At 39.1% G+C, this 16,291-nt stretch overlaps 1 protein-coding gene across 1 annotated transcript; it reads left to right on the top strand.

Moving 5' to 3' along the window:
- The first annotated feature begins 1,517 nt into the window (after window positions 1-1,517).
- LOC117301383 (GTP-binding protein 2-like) lies at window positions 1,518-16,291 on the top strand. The gene is made up of 12 exons (XM_033785333.1): window positions 1,518-1,744; window positions 3,436-3,462; window positions 3,717-3,901; window positions 4,966-5,083; window positions 5,493-5,690; window positions 6,118-6,304; window positions 6,959-7,175; window positions 8,377-8,512; window positions 10,210-10,268; window positions 10,894-11,065; window positions 13,007-13,168; window positions 14,531-16,291. Exons 1-12 carry the CDS (start codon window positions 1,655-1,657, stop codon window positions 14,687-14,689), a joined length of 1,710 nt encoding a protein of 569 aa, XP_033641224.1. The 5' UTR covers window positions 1,518-1,654; the 3' UTR covers window positions 14,690-16,291.

Below are 16,291 nucleotides of genomic sequence, written 5' to 3'. Positions count from 1 at the left end.
TCTTGGATCAGACCATGGGGTTGAATGGTCTGGAGGCGTCTAATCCAGAGTTTCTCCCTACTCAAACGCACAGTCTCTCTGTGGTTGCCTAGTGCCTCTATGCCCTGTAAGATCATGTCAGAAATGGAGTGATTAGGAAGATTGAAGTGATGACCTACAGGTGTATCTAGCTTTTGGGTCTTGACTGTAGATCTGTGGCCGTAGAAACGCCTCTTGAGTGTAGTTCTTGTTTCACCTATATATTGAACACCACAGACTCTGCAAGATATGAGATAAATGAGATTAGTGGTGGTGCAGGTGACATGACCCCTTGTCCAATGGGTGGTACATGAAGTGAAGTTTCAACGTTTTCACAACGTTATTATATTACATCATGACGCGACGTTATCTAGACGTTGACAAAACTCCACACTTATCCGTCCATACAACGTTAAATAAAAACGTTCTCCGAACATTCGAATAACGTCGTAGCGACGTTCAGGGCACGTTATTATGTTTGCTGGGCTAGACCCTTTATTATATAAGGTAATTGGTGTTACTTTATAACAATAACAATGTTGATTGATGAAATAAAAGTACAGTGAAAGGTATAATGCATACAGGAAAAATAGCACAAAACAGTGTTTGTAATTAACTGTTTTTAACAATTTGTTGGTTGATAACAAAAAGGAAAATTAACAGAACATAATTACTTAGGAAATTACAAAACTATATAATTTGGAACGGGTAATCATGGAAGCGTGTAGTTCAGGTGGTGTCATTTTAGACGATACTGGTTATAAGTAGGTTTTTCAAGTATTTTTTGAAGCTGTGCACAGTTCTAAATGAAGGTATTGGGGTGAGCTGGTTCCAGAGTAGGGGGCCTTGATGTCTGACTGTTTTCATAAATAAAGTGGTCCGAGCCTTTCCAATATGAATTTTAGTAGCTGATCTAGTGTTATGTGAATGGATGTCAACATTTCGTGAAAAGAGGAGTCTTATGTTACCTGGTAACAAGTTAGATTCGAAATTAAACATTTGCATAACTATGGTTGACTTCAACTTTCACAACAATTTGAAATGATTACATGGCACAACGTTGCATCAGATGGATGTGGAGCTAAATTTTCGCATATCAGTGCACCAGGCTTGAATTTTCACAACAATTTGAAATTTTGACATGGCACAATATTGCATCATGGATAATATGGGCGGAGCTAAGTAAGTTATTTGCATAAAGGAGTCGCCAAATAATTATTATATTCTGTTTTCCTACGGTCCTTGTGGGTATCAATAATGTGTAGCAAGAATAACTCTAAATTGCATTTATTAATAGGTAAGGCAAAGGTTTAAATTGAATTCTTATTGAAAACCTCCAAATATTGATATTTTGCACTGTGTTTTTTATGCAAAAATGTCCCCACAATAAATAGGTTCTAGATTGTTGCTGAAACTCCGCCCACTAAAATCTCACATTACCATTAGACCTCGATTATGCGCATGCGGTTTTGATTTGCATAATAACAACCCGTCACCGTCACAACAAGATGGCGGAAATCTAGGTTGTTGTTGTCAAATCTAATTCCTTATCTTTTCCTTTTGAAATATCAGTCTCAACTTGGGAATGATTTTCATTAGTTGTGATCCCGATCCGGTGGTGATATAGTAAGGTAGGATGGCTTCTTCGTGTAGGCCTCGCAAGATGTCTTCCAGCCAGGAAAAATCTCCAGCTTTGGCTTGTTCAATGTCGAATCTTCCGCCCGAGGTACGTTGTAAAGTTGTTTGTTGTTGTGAGAGCAGACGGCGCAGGTGAACCACTGCACCGCCGCTGTGTCATACCCCGGCCCCGGCCACTAGAATTAAATAAATTTAGTCACAGTGTTGTCTATAGTGGATCGTGCAATCTAGCTTTAATATGCAAACAGTGGTGGGCCGGCCCAAGTCCAAATTTCTAAGCTGTTGGTGCTTTTCGTTTGTTATTTTATAAAATAAGTGAAGTTTTAATAAATAAATAAATAAATATATTAAAAATGCTTGTTGCAGCCTGGCCAATTTTCTTCCATTTTAATTTTAAACTTAAATTAAACCAAAGATTGAGTGGGAAAATTGAGTCATGACACACAATACAATGTATGTAACTAAATTGTAAACATCGTGTAAATTTGCTTGGTGGTTTTATAAACCTATTTCTGTTTTTGAAGTCAATACTTTTCTGTGCTTAGGAAATGTTTGTGCTCTAGCTTTAATATGAAATTGAAATTGAAATTGGTCCCACTCTCGTTAACGTCCGGTGATTTGCTGGAAACACCAGGCTGCTTTTATAAATGCAGATTTTCTTATTCGACCTTGTGTTTTTATACTAGATTGATTTATGGTTGTAAGAACGTGAGCAATTACATATTTTCGATTTAATTTATACAAATGATTAATGCAGATCTTCTGATTTGACCTCAGTGGGGTTTTGTACTAGTGATGACACGATTGATCAGTGAATTTGTTTCTAAACAGCGGTTTAAAGGCAGTGGACACTATTGGCAATCACTCAAAATAATTATTAGCATAAAACCTTTCTTGGTGACAAGTAATGGGGAGAGGTTGGTGGTATAAAACATTGTGAGAAACAGCTCCCTCTGAAGTGCCATAGTTTTGGAGAAAGAAGAAATTTTCCACAAATTTGATTTCGAGACCTCACGTTTAGAAATCAAGCATCTGAAAGCACACATCTTCGTGTGACAAGGGTGTTTTTTTCTTTCATTATTATCTCGCAACTTCGTTGAGATACACCAAGTGAGAAGACTGATCTTAAACAATTACCAATAGTGTCCACTGTCTTTAAAAATGAAACCAAATATTTTTTGCACTATTGTTGAATTGATATTCTTAATTCATTTTTTTTTTCTGAACTGCTTGTAAACATGTTGTTTTTATTGTTTTAAAAAACTGTGTAGGGCCTAAATACTTATACAGCTTTATTCCTTAGGGTTAGGTTACATTAAATTTGCACCATTAGAGAAACACAACCAATAGGTATTTGTTAAAGGGAAGGTACACATTTGGTAATTACTCAAAACAAATATTAACTTAAAAACTGACTTGGTAACGAGCATCAACTGGAGAGCTGTTGATATAGTATAAAACATTGTGGGAAGTAACGTAGTTTTTGAGAAAGAGGTAATTTCTCACTAAAACATTAAAAGACTTGTAGCTAGAAGTCTTTTATTCCTATCTGAAGGCACACAAATTCGTCCAACAAGGGTGTTTTTTCTTTCATTATTTTCTCGTAACTTTGATGACCAATTGAGCCCAAATGTTCACAGGCTTGTTATTTTATGCTTATGATGGGATACACCAAGTGATAACACTGGTCTTTGACAATTACCAACTGTGTACAGTGCCTTTAATTACTGTTATCATTTGGAACAAATATTATTATTGTCTTTTTATTTTTTGTTTTAGGTGGAAGAAGGCAATGTTGAATACAAGGTAAGCTGCTAAATATACTAAGGACGAGCATAACTTAGGCCAAGCCTTAAGTTTACAATATCTCCAAGGACTAGTCCTAACCTTTTAGGTTACCTAACTCTTTGTGAAATCGACCCCAGTGCCTTTAAATGACCATTCTCATTGAGAGACTAAATAATAATAACATGGTGTTACCGGTACCGCAAACCTTACAAAATCGATTATGCAGAGTTTTAAATCCTACTCATTTTCATTAAACTGAATTCCCTTAACAGCTAAAGCTTGTCAGCCCATCTCCAAGTCGTTTTGAACACCTAGTGACTCAGATGAAGTGGAGGCTGAGAGAGGGACAAGGCGAAGCCATCTATGAGATCGGTGTGGAGGATAATGGAATGTTGGCTGGCCTCTTACCGGTGGATCTGACAGCATCGATGGATACGCTGGACAGAATGGCCAACAAGTAAGAGCATTATTTCTTTTCTTCACCAAAGGGCTAACCCTTAGCGGTTGCCGGGTGTACACAAATGTACACAGCAGTGTTGTTGCCGCGGTGGGTGGTGCTGGGCGGGCCTGCCCAGGACTCACAATTTTTTACTCCACCACTTTGACCAAAATGCAACATGCAAAAGTCAAAATCTTGTCCACTGTGCAGTGATCTGACACACAGCTATTGGTAGAGTAGACTGGGCCCCTGTCTTTATCCGCAAGGATAAATGATGCCATTGGATAAATGCATTGACTGAAAGCTACCTTAGCTGGGTTTGTTTTGATTGGTCTGAGGTCATCTCGGTTGGCCAATCAAAACACAGATATGGAAAGCTTACTTTCGGTCATCCGCGCGTGTGTGTCCACGTGTGTGGTAGTATGTATACAGTACATGCATGGTGGATACGGTACTTGATAATGTTGGTGTAGAATTTGTGCGTATCTCTATGAGAGGTCAAAGGTCAAACCACAGGCCGGTTTTTGGCCGGTCTCTGGCGTTATTCACAAGCCTCAAAGAATGACGTCAGACGTTCAGGCTACAGATAAGAAGCATCAAATGTCACAGAGAATGAGCACAGTCAAAATGTCGTTCAAGTTACTGCATGTCCCAGTTTGGAAACTGGGCATCATGCCTGGTGCTTGCAATTTAGCACAAATGGCCCATGACAAATTTTATTGATCAGCTCGCCCTTGGTGGTCTTCCAAAATCTTGGATTTATTGCCCACCACTAAAGTTAGTTTAGCTACAACCCTGGTACATACAGTGTAATAAAGATTGCTACAGGGCTAGTAAACAATTCTTTTCAACTTGTCTTGTGAGCTACTAAAACTGTCCAACCTACTTGTTTTTGCTCATATGTTGTCCTTTTGAGATGTGAATAATGAATGTTTAAAATTATTTAAGATTGTGTGAGCATAACTTCATTTGACCATTAGACCGGTTGTAGTCACTACCATTTATACATCAGAAAAATACATTATGACAATATATATGTTTTGAATCTTGGCTAAATATGTCTTTTGCTTTCAATCCAACAGACTTGGAGCAACAACTACCGTCTTGAGACAACGTACCGTGGAGAGTGAAGGAGAGACCCTTGAGGAGGAACGCAAGGCATGTGAGGTGCTTGTCAGAAGAATACCAGATGACCAACAGGTGGGTGATGGGTTTCCTAAGATTTCATGACCCTTGCATTTGTCAGGGGTCTTTTATAGGTCACTTATCTTCCAATAAAGGAACTCAAGTCACTTGAAAAAAGGAAAACATATTAAGACAGGTTTATGAGATCAATTTATGTAGCACCTTATGTTTTTTTTGTGTTTCTAGATGACAGATTTTTTCCTTTGCCTTGCAGACATATTTTATTGGGATTTAATGAAGGTTAAGTTAGAGTATTCAATACCTTGAAAGACAAATTTCCAGGACTACTTGTACTCGCAAGTACAAAGTTGATCAATTATTTGATCAATTCAAAATCACTCTAAATCAATTTTGAAATTTGATTTTGTTGTTTTAATGACATCCCTTTAATTTTGAGATACATTTGTTCTTTGATTTTGAACAGTTCATCAACCTGCGTGTTGCCGTCCTTGGCAATGTTGACGTTGGTAAAAGCACCTTACTAGGCGTTCTCACCCAGGGAGAGTTGGACAACGGGCGTGGTCGAGCGAGACTAAACCTCTTTCGTCATCTTCATGAGATTCAGTCGGGGAGAACATCAAGCATCAGTCATGAGACCCTCGGATTTAACAGCAAAGGGGAGGTTGGTTATAAATCATGCTTCTTCTTATCACATATCCCTACGGCTCAACAAATTCCTTGCATAGAAAATGGAGCTCACAATTTGCGTACAAAGGAACATGGAGCTTTAGAAATAAAATTTGCTTGTAGAGGAAAAATTGATCTCACAAAATTGCTTGTAAGGGAATGTGGAGCTCACAAAACTGATCGCCGATAACTCTGCCTGGCCGATGTCTGGCAGGGCATTGAACACTTTAGGTAGACCCCGTTCCTGTAGATGGTTACAAGTTTACACACAGTTTGTAGGTAGGACATTGTACGACTGCCTACTGGACACTGGTCGATAAATGGGCCAAGTTGTTGTCTCCTGCTCCAAAACCGAACAATGATGGTAATGGGTTTTGTCTGACTGAGCAAGGATCCATGTAATTTTTATTGTTTAATTGTAGGTCATCAACTATGGTGACAGCCAACAGGGATGCCTGACTGCGGAAGAGATCTGTGAGAATGCATCCAAGCTGATCACTCTTATCGATCTAGCTGGACACCACAAATACCTAAAGACTACCATCACTGGTCTGATGGGCTATGCACCGGACTTTGCAATGCTGGTGGTCAGCGCTAACACTGGCATCGGTAAGATACAAGTATCTCCTGACAACGAATACAGAGTTTTATATAATGAGGATTGGTTTTTCTCAAACAACACATATTGAATAATATGATGATCAATTTCTTTTAATGGATTTTTATATAGCACCTGTCATAGCCCAAAGAGCCTCAAACGGCTTCCAACATTATTACCCCTGGTCACCTGGCCTTAAACCATTCCTTAAACCATCTCAGCTCCCTGGGGAGTATACAGCTGGTGCTGCGAGTTAAACCATATCTGCCCTCACAGGTACCCATTTTACCCCTGGGTGGAGAGACACAATGGTCAAGTGTCTTGCTCAAGGACAAAAGTGTCACGACCGGGATTGGAACCCACATCCCGGTGAACCACCAGAACTTAAGTCTGATTTTCTTATCCACTCAGACATGACACCCCCACAGAGATGCTTTACGTGGTATCACCATAAAGTTTGAACCTGTTCCTCAACTTACCTTTGATTTGAGGGTTTTTTGGGTGGTTTGCTTAGCATTGATTTGAGTGTCGTCTTGAAAGTCGGTATGGCTGTCACTTAAGATCTCAACAAGAGCTTAATGAACAGTGCCGTGAGCAACTACTGTTGAACTGGCGCCACATAAATGTTACAGTTGATTTATTTGATTGATTTATTTGAATTCTAGCTGGTACAACAAAAGAACACATTGGGCTGGCCATGGCCCTGCAGGTACCCATCTTTGTTGTCATCAATAAGATTGATCTTTGCCCCAAGTGTTTGATACAACGAACCTTGGATCAGTTGAAGAGACTTCTCTCTGGTCCCGGATGTAAGAAGATTCCATACAGAGTGGAGAGTGACGACAACGCAGTCACTGCCGCAAGACACTTCAATAACTCCCAGTAAGTAGGATATTTGGATTATTAATATTGTGGTGTGTTGGGGCCAGGAGATAAGAACGTCGGACTGATCAGCAGAGTGTAGGTTCGAGTCCAGGAGCGGATTGCAATAAAACTGTCTTAGTCAGCAGTCTAATACCAGTCAGTTATAGCCGGCTATCTGCCTTAGACGGTCTTAGCTTAGTCAGTCATTAAGCCTGTTGCAATACACCGGTCCACCGGTAAGTCGGTGAAAAGTAATGCAATACGAACAAATGTCCCATAATACTTAGCACTCTGCAGGCACTGGCGGTACGGCACTGGCGGTACAACTAACAAATGCAGCGCCATCTTTAAAAACCAAAAGAAAGACCGATTAAAGCCAGCTCAGAGCAGACTTAAGATTTAAGACTGGCTATAATTATAGACCGCGCCGTTGCAATCGGTCTATAATTAAAGACTGTCTAAGCACGTCTCAAGTTAGCCGGCTGTAGCGCATAGACCGGTTTAAGACCACTTGGTGCAATCCGCCCCAGGTCATGGCATTTGTGTCCTGAGGTGATGTTGTTTGTCAGCTTGTGCTTTCAATCTTCTCCATGCAGTGTGTGCATAATGTTTGTACATGCTTGAATACTGTTTTATTCACTATGTAATATAATATGTAGATTGAATTGACTGAAATGGATGCAAAGTCAAAGGTACATAAAGCAGGTACGTAGCATTATTCACAAGTGTGGCGTCAGATTTTCAGGTTATGCGAAAATGTCCTCTCCTTGTCAAACTGTAGAGGGCTTTCTGTATTACAAGTTGCCAATATTTGTTTAGTCAGGTAGCCTGTGCTGTCATTATTAGTCATGACCCAACTTTCACCCCAAGCCTGGTGTTGAGTTGTTCTTATCTTGGGCACCTATGGGTGCACTACTATGTGAAAAGCCTCATGTGGGAATAAATAGACTGCATGCAGAAGAAGCTAACAACAAATCGTCTTTCGTGAGTCTTTATTATTGAGTGAATGGTACGTAATGATATTGTTCTGAGGAGCAGTATCACAACTGAGCGTAAGAACCAGAGCTTATAAGATCGCACATGGCTGAGGTGTAGCTTTATCGTTTTTATAGATACTGTCATTTGATACTGTGCACTTTATTTATTCACTAGATTCATTTCTGTACACTGCCTTTTCCTCCTCAAAACTTACCACTTACTGTCTTTTTTACTTTTGCAGTATATGCCCAATCTTCCTGGTATCCAGTGTGACCGGTCAGCACCTTGACATGCTCAAGAAGTTTCTGCATGTCCTTCCACCGTCTCACAGCAGCTTAGAGCAAGAAAAACTCTCCCAAGAACTCGCAGAATTCCAGGTACAATTTCAAAATAAGAAACTTCTCATTGAGTTTTAATGTGAGCTCATAAAACCTTCATAACATCTTTGAACTCAACACCCAATCCTGTCAATCACAGTAAGATACATTGCCCCTGTACCAGCTGTTTCACATGTCATCGAGCCTCTTAAAGGCAGTGGACACTATTGGTAATTATCAAAGACTAGCCTTTACAGTTAGTGTATATCAACATGTGCATAAAATAACAAACCTGTGAAATTTTTTAGCTCAATCGGTCCTCAAAGTTGCGAGATAATAATGAAAGAAAAAAACACCTTTGTCACAAGAAGTTGTGTGCTTTCAGATGCTCAAATGCTAAATAACTTCTTTCTCGAAAACTACATAACTTCAGATGGAGCCGTTTCTCACCATGTTTTATACTATCAACCTCTCCCCCTTACTCATTACCAAGAAAGGTTTTATGCTAATAATTATTTTGAGTAATTACCAATAGTGTCCACTGCCTTTAAGAAAAGAGCCAAACAGTAGCCAAACTCAAAACAAATTTGCTGAATGGGTTATGATATAATGCCATGTACTGACTGGTTTACTCCTTTGTTTTCCTTTGCAACAATTATTGTTGAGCCTCATTTTCTTGAAGGTATAGATTTATTTTTGTCAATATAATGCTGATTTATGAGCAAAGTTATAAAGAAAGATAAAAATCACATGGGAAAGTTTCAAATTAATACAGTTTCTAACATCGGTGTTAGGGTAAAAACAATATATATTCTTGATCCCGGATGTAAAACTAACATCTTATAAATCAAGCTTCCTCTAGTCACTGGGCTAGCTTGGCGGTCTAGTGGTAAGACTTCTGCTCTAGTAATGCAAAGGTTGTTGGCTCAAATCCCACCCAAGTGATATGCCTGCGTTTTTTCACAGAACTCGGAGTAAGGGTAGAGATAAATGATATTGAAAGTGTCTACTTCCCGAGAAAAACGCAAAAACCTGTCATGGAAACAAAGAATCCATTTCTGTCTAGTGAGGTGACAGCAGTTTCCAAGCACATTTGTAAACAGAAACCATCCTCCAGAAATCTAAGAAACAGTTCATGCATGAAATATTTCGCAGATAATCTACTGCATCGCATGCACCTCTATGTGCACACTTTTAAAGCCATTATACACTTTCGGTAAACAGTATTGTCCAAGTCCGACACTTTGTGTATCACAACTTATATATAAAATAACAAACCTGTGAAAATTTAAGCTCAATCGGTCATCGGAGTCGGGAGAAAATAACGGGAAAACCCACTCTTGTTTCCGCGCGTTTCGCTGTGTCATGACATTTGTTTACTATAAATCCGTAATTCTCGCTATCGAGAATTGATATTGTTTTAATGTTTTCTCAAAAAGTAAAGCATTTCATGGAATAATATTTCAAGAGAAGTCTTTCACCATTACCTTCTGCAAACCCTGTAAATTATTTGTAAATCTGTGAACTTTTTGTTTTTCTCTGTAACGAAAGTGTATAATGGCTTTAAAATGTTTTTGCATAAAAAAAAAATTCCTAGCCAAATTACTTTAAATTAAATTCTGTCTCGAAATAGTTTATTCTATGCTTCTCACCCAGTATTTGTTATGGTCATTCATTTTGTTTACTATTATGAGTGTATAATTTGTCATGTGGATTCTCCATGTTATGACTCACTGTGGTACTTTTGTTTGGAATAGGTTGATGAGGTTTACAGTGTGCCTGATGTTGGGCGAGTCGTAGGAGGAACGTTATCAAGGTATGATAATAATAATAATAAAAGTGGCTTCTTATATAGCGCTCAGGTCCATCACGCAGTGGCGCTCATGACGGTTCAACATTATTATCCCTGGTCACTGGGCCTTAATTCATTCCTTAAACCATCTCAGCTCCCTGTAGAGTATACAGCCTGTGCCGCCAAACATGTAGCGCAATCAAGGCTAATCAATCACAAGAACCAAATGCCCTCACATGAATATATTTCTCATGACTTACTATGTGTGCCAAATGCAATGTTTGTTTCGTATGTGGCATGTCATGCTGAGCGGTCTAGTACACTGGACCCAATCTCTTGTGTGTAGCAGAGTGTGGGTTCAATACCTGGTCATGACACCTGTGCCACTGAACTTGAGCATAATTGCTTCAGATAAACGTGGGAAGGTAGTGGATTGTGCTCTACCAGCCAGGCTCCTAGTGGATGATGCCATGCCTACATCCTTACGGACTGTGAAGGGGGAAATTTTTTTCGAATGTCTACAATATTTTGCTCCACTATGATTATAAGTCTCCAATAGTCCAACAAGATTTGTCAATGATCTACTTCTAACATTTTATATTCATAAGTAACAAAATATAACTGCCATCCATCCCCTTCCCATTTCCAGAGGAATAGTGAAAGAGCAAGAGAGACTAATGTTAGGACCAGATGACAATGGCCACTTCAGTCCTGTCACAGTGCACACCGTACACAGAAACCGAACGTCATGTAGAGTCGTGCGACCTGGCCAGGCCGCCACGCTGGCCGTGGGAGACTGGCAAAAGTGTACTCTAAGGAAGGTGAGACAACTGGTCTAAAACATTTGTTTGTTGTTGATTGTTCGCTTGTTTTATTGTTCTGTCCACAAACTGATGTAAATGGTGTTAATTTGGGGAAGCTAATTGAACATACCCTTTTGTATTTTGTAGTAACTCGGCAAAATAAACTCAATCAGGTGTGGTGTATAAATCTCAACACTTTGGGTATGTTCAGACGTGGGGTTAAACTAGTCCTTAATCCGAGCACCGTGGGTGTCCAACAGATAAACATGACTTAGTCCAAAATTGGCTTGCGTTCACACAGTGAGTTTATTCTGGTCAAGCGGACTAAACTAGCCCACGATGTTGATTATTGGGTCATGCATCGGCGAACCTTACCATTGCTGGTTCCGGTTTGTTACATTGTCCATGCGGTTTCCACATGGTTTCGATCCGCTATCGTCTCTACAAACCTCATGGTCATCATGTATTCTATCTTTAAAGACGGCAAAATCACTTCATATCCTTGCTTGGCCCCAGCACAAACGCAATTCTATTGTACCCGCTGAAGTTTCCGTTCCGCACTGCCCTCGATGAACGAAACATTTACACGTTGTTGTTGAAAGTTTCAAATTATTTATGAGTGTGAACTTTTGTAAATAATATCACAACTCAGTCATTGAGAAGTCGTACCCTACACACATTCTCATTTTACGTTAAAAATTGTTTTTCAATTCAACATTAGTCTGGTACTCGTATAACTGTTACGTAAAGTTGTTGAGGACAGGAACCAGATACAATCTAGTTTTCAAACCCAAATTTTGTCTTAATTGTCGATCCCGTGTGTGTAGCTTAGCTGTGATTAGATGCCACTTTCTTCAAAGCAAAACCCGTTCGTTATCATAAAGTAGCGTTGCACACAGAAGATGTGAATTTAAAAACTAAATAGTGCTACTAAAAATGAGAACTTGTTTTCGTGCGACGTCCATTTCAAACATTTTCGGCGATGGTAACATAAAGGGAAGGCAGCGGAGAGACGCAAGGAGATATTATAGTATAGCTCCATGGATTCATGCAGACACCACCCAATACTCGCTGCCGATCCATCCATACACATGGAATGACGTCACCTTTGTTGCCGCGGTCATTTGGGCTAAAATAGACCGGAAGTAGCAGGTCAGTTGCGTTCCAACGATGGTTTACTGGGCCTTGCAGCGGTTCACAGCGGGGGGTTGGTCGTAAAACCTGGGCTAAGTTAGGCTAGTCCACAAATTTTTTGGGGTTTAGTTTAGCCCAGCTCAGTGGGTAAAATTAACCCTCGCGGACCAGAATATTGCGTTCCCACGCAGGGTTAGTTTAGCACTTTTGGATTAAGGACTAGTTGAACCCCACGTCTGAACGTACCCTTTACGTACCCTTTTAAGTGTGGATGATTGTAACCCAATTAGAACATAATAATAGTGCCAGGCCAATGAGGTATAAATATATGTTTCTTGTAACTTCACTGGGTACAACAACGTTACTAAAATATAGGATTAATATTGGAACTGCCTCTAGCTGCCAGGCAAGCTCGGTAGTCTAGCGATAAGACAACGGCTCAAGTATGGCAAAGGTCATGGATTTGAATCCTACCTGAGTGGTATGCCTGTGAATTTTTGTTCACTGGAAATTGCCCAATTATGCCACAAAGTCTCAAATTTATTCAACTGGTCCGCCCTTCTATGGCTAAAAAAACAGCCCTACTAAAATTTAAGCTCATTCTGGGTTAGTTTATAGCGTTTTTTTTTTTTTTTCATTTTAAAGTTACAAAGGCATGCTATGTATGGATGTCAGTATAACATGTCTGATCTCGGCCTCTTTTTACACTTTCATCCTGCTTTACAGCAACACATCTGTGTACTTACTTTTCTCAAAATTTCATTTTTCAAGTTGTTTTGCCATGGAAGGGTTAAAAACTTTCTCATTGTCTTTTTTTCTTCACAGGGTATGGTATTAGTCAGCAGTGACCTCAATCCTAAAGCCTGTCTGGAATTCGAGGCTACTATTTTTGTACTCTTCCATGTGACCTCCATCAGTAAAGGATTCCAGGCTACTGTCCATATAGGCAATGTATGCCAGACAGTCGTCATATCACACATGGATACGGTAGGTAGTCTGATTATTGCAGGGTTCTGGAAAGAGCTCGTTTTGTGAGTTTAGTTACCAGGGCCCAGCTAAGCGTAAGCAAAGCATCAGCTCTTACAAAGCGTTGAATTGCGTGCTCACGTCAAGCGTTTTCCACAGGTTAGCAGGGAACCTTTGCTTGTGGGCGTGCATCTTTTACTATTATTCATGGTTTATTTTAATCTAAATAATAAAAAAGAACAGTTGACAACATTCAAATTTACAAAATTTTTACAGAATTAAGAAAAATGGAATCAACAATAAACAAGCAAAATCTATACAAAAATACACACAAATTAAAAGAGAAAAAAAATGAAGAATTCATTAACTAGCAGAAACACACCATAAAAAACCCAAAGAATATTTTTAAAAATGGCAAAGACCAACATAAAAAAATAGACGAAAAGTTTAAAATTTGCCAAGCATCCCCAATTTGTTTTTCAATAATCTAGCTTATGAGGGTAGCGTGAATTTACTATAGCGCTCAGTTTTGCATTTAGGTATTTGAAAGCTAGTAGTTGAGGCTGCTCTGAGTTGCATGTTAGTTCTGGCAAGAGGTAATAAGTGACAAAATTTTTGAGAACAACGAAGATTATTACCAAACTTAAGCAACAGATTATGGCGTCTAGATTCTAAAGTGGGAGTATTAAGACGATGTTAACAGGCATTCTTTGCTTACACAGTTAGTGCTGATATTCGGCGCTTGTATAGTGAGCAAAGAATGGTGATCGTAAGTGCAGAATTGGGCAGCAAGCAGAGCCATGAAGCTGAATTTGTAGCAACAGAATGTAAAAAAGGTTAATGTTATTTAATTAGCAAATTAATTACCCTAAAAAAATATTTGATTTGTTGTTGCTAAAATCATACCTAGACCCTTTAAAAGGTGTTGGGCTTCACAAACCAAGGAAATAGTTCAACTGATGAAGGCTTATTAAGATGTCCCAACCTACTGCAGCCAGGGTCGTACAGGGAAATGCAAAATGGGTTAAACACACTGGACACTATTCGTAACTGCCAAAGACTAGCCTCGACAGTTGGTGTATCTCAATATATGCACATGGTCACACGAAGTTGTGTGCTTTCAGATGCTTGATTTCGAGACCTCAAATTCTAAATCTGAGGTCTCGAAATCAAATTCGTTGAAAATTACTTCTTTCTCGAAAAATAACTTCAGAGGGAGCCGTTTCTCACAATGTTTTTTACTATTAACCTCTCCCATTACTCGTTACCAAGTAAGGTTTTGTGCTAATAATTATTTTGGGTAATTACCAATAGTGTCCACTACCTTTAAACACACAGCAGGGTTTTAATTAATCAGCTCTTTTCTCGATTTTGATTTTTTAGCCATCACTAAAAACAAACAGCCAAGCAGTAGTCCGGTTCCGATTCATCAAACAGCCAGAGTACATAAGGGCAGGTGCTAGACTGCTCTTCAGAGAAGGGACGACAAAGGGAATGGGTAATGTGACAAAAATATGTCTGGAAGCCGATGTTGACCGATAACATGGTTGACAATCACCTAGGTAAACTAAGAATCACTTTGTCTTCATCAAATACAATTCTGTAATTATTAAAAATGCAATTTTTTAACTGAAACATTATTTACCCTCTCAGAAAATTTACGAGTTAACGAGTTAGAGTTTAATAGTGTCTTGTACAATGACTTGCTTAGTCACAAGTTAGAGCTTAAATTTGAATTCCTCAGACTGTACTGACAGTGTCACAAGATGTGATGTATGCTTTTGCGTAGTTATGCAAGATGGCGACACCCATACACGGTATCATGGTTTGATCATCTAAAGGTTACTATACAAAAGCTCTCCCCAAACCATTTAATGATAATAATATTACTGGTTCATTACATGGGGATATAAAGAAGTAGGTTTCATACTTCAAAATGTAGCTGCAAAGACCTTGCAGGAAAAATTACTGAGGGCTTTGATGTGATAAAGCCCTATATACATGTAACAGCCCAGTTCTATTATTGTGTTTGAACAGTTCAGGGCAAGCTTTTGTAGAGCAACCTTTCGATAATCAAACCGTGGTACCATAGCAAGTATGGGTGTTCACCATCTTGCATAACCTCAAGTCTTGGGGCACTGTCTGTAAAGTCTGAGGAACTCAAACTTAAGCAGTTAATTGCAACTTAGCAAGTCATTGTTAGGGACATTAAGCAAATGTAACCCCTAAATGGTTTATTTGGCTCATGGAATTTAAACTTTTCCACAGATTGCAAATTTATTAAAATGCAATATTACATGAAATTAGCTTAACATTCATGTAGTTATTATTATTACCAAGTGAGAATGTTTATCGATAGCCTTTGTATAAGTATTTTGATTTCCGAAATTCTAATTGCTCCAAAGACGTTTTGATTTAAGCATGCAATTAACATTATTAACATGCAAGGTTGGGGGTAAAATAGCACTCTAAAAATGCACCACAAGTTAACTGCAAGTTTTAAAGCATGCTAGCTGGATTGGTAATGCAAAAATTCAACTTTCAAAATCAACTTTTTACTGGCACGCTTTGACAAAAATTACAGATTGACAGAGCAACATTTTAATGTTTTTACACCCAAAATTATGTTTGTGTGAGAAGGATAAGATGGGTTTTGAGTCTCCAAATAAATAAATTAACAATGTTTTCCCGAGTGTAAATGTAAGGAGCTCCAAGCACACATTTTTTGTGATGCAATCATTTTTCAATTGAGAGGGTACTGAAGGCGGGGGGAAAGTCTCTACTCATGTTGCATCAAGTTTTTTTTTAAGTTTATGTACGTATTCAGATTGAGAATCCATCATAATTGTTTTTCAACATCATAAACTGTCACTTTCAACTCTGCAAAGCATGTTAAACCAGCATACTTTCAGCTACTGAACCACACACAAATCCAGAGCATAGATTTAGTTAAGACAGAACCTAGATGGGTGGGTGGGTGCCATGGTTGGCTTGTGCGTAGAGCGCTCCCCTCTCACCAAGGTGACCCCGGTTCAATTCCCGCCTAGGGCCATAGGTGAGTTGAGGTGTGCATTGGTTCTCTGCTGTGCCACGAGGGTTTTCCAGATCTTCCGCGTGGTCATAATGGGTTGATGTGGCTGGCAG

Source organism: Asterias rubens, chromosome 1 (assembly GCF_902459465.1).
Source record: "Asterias rubens chromosome 1, eAstRub1.3, whole genome shotgun sequence".
Classification (NCBI taxonomy): Eukaryota; Metazoa; Echinodermata; class Asteroidea; order Forcipulatida; family Asteriidae; genus Asterias; species Asterias rubens.
The sequence above is the reverse complement of the archived record's forward strand: the minus strand, read 5'-3'. Positions and strand labels throughout refer to the sequence as shown.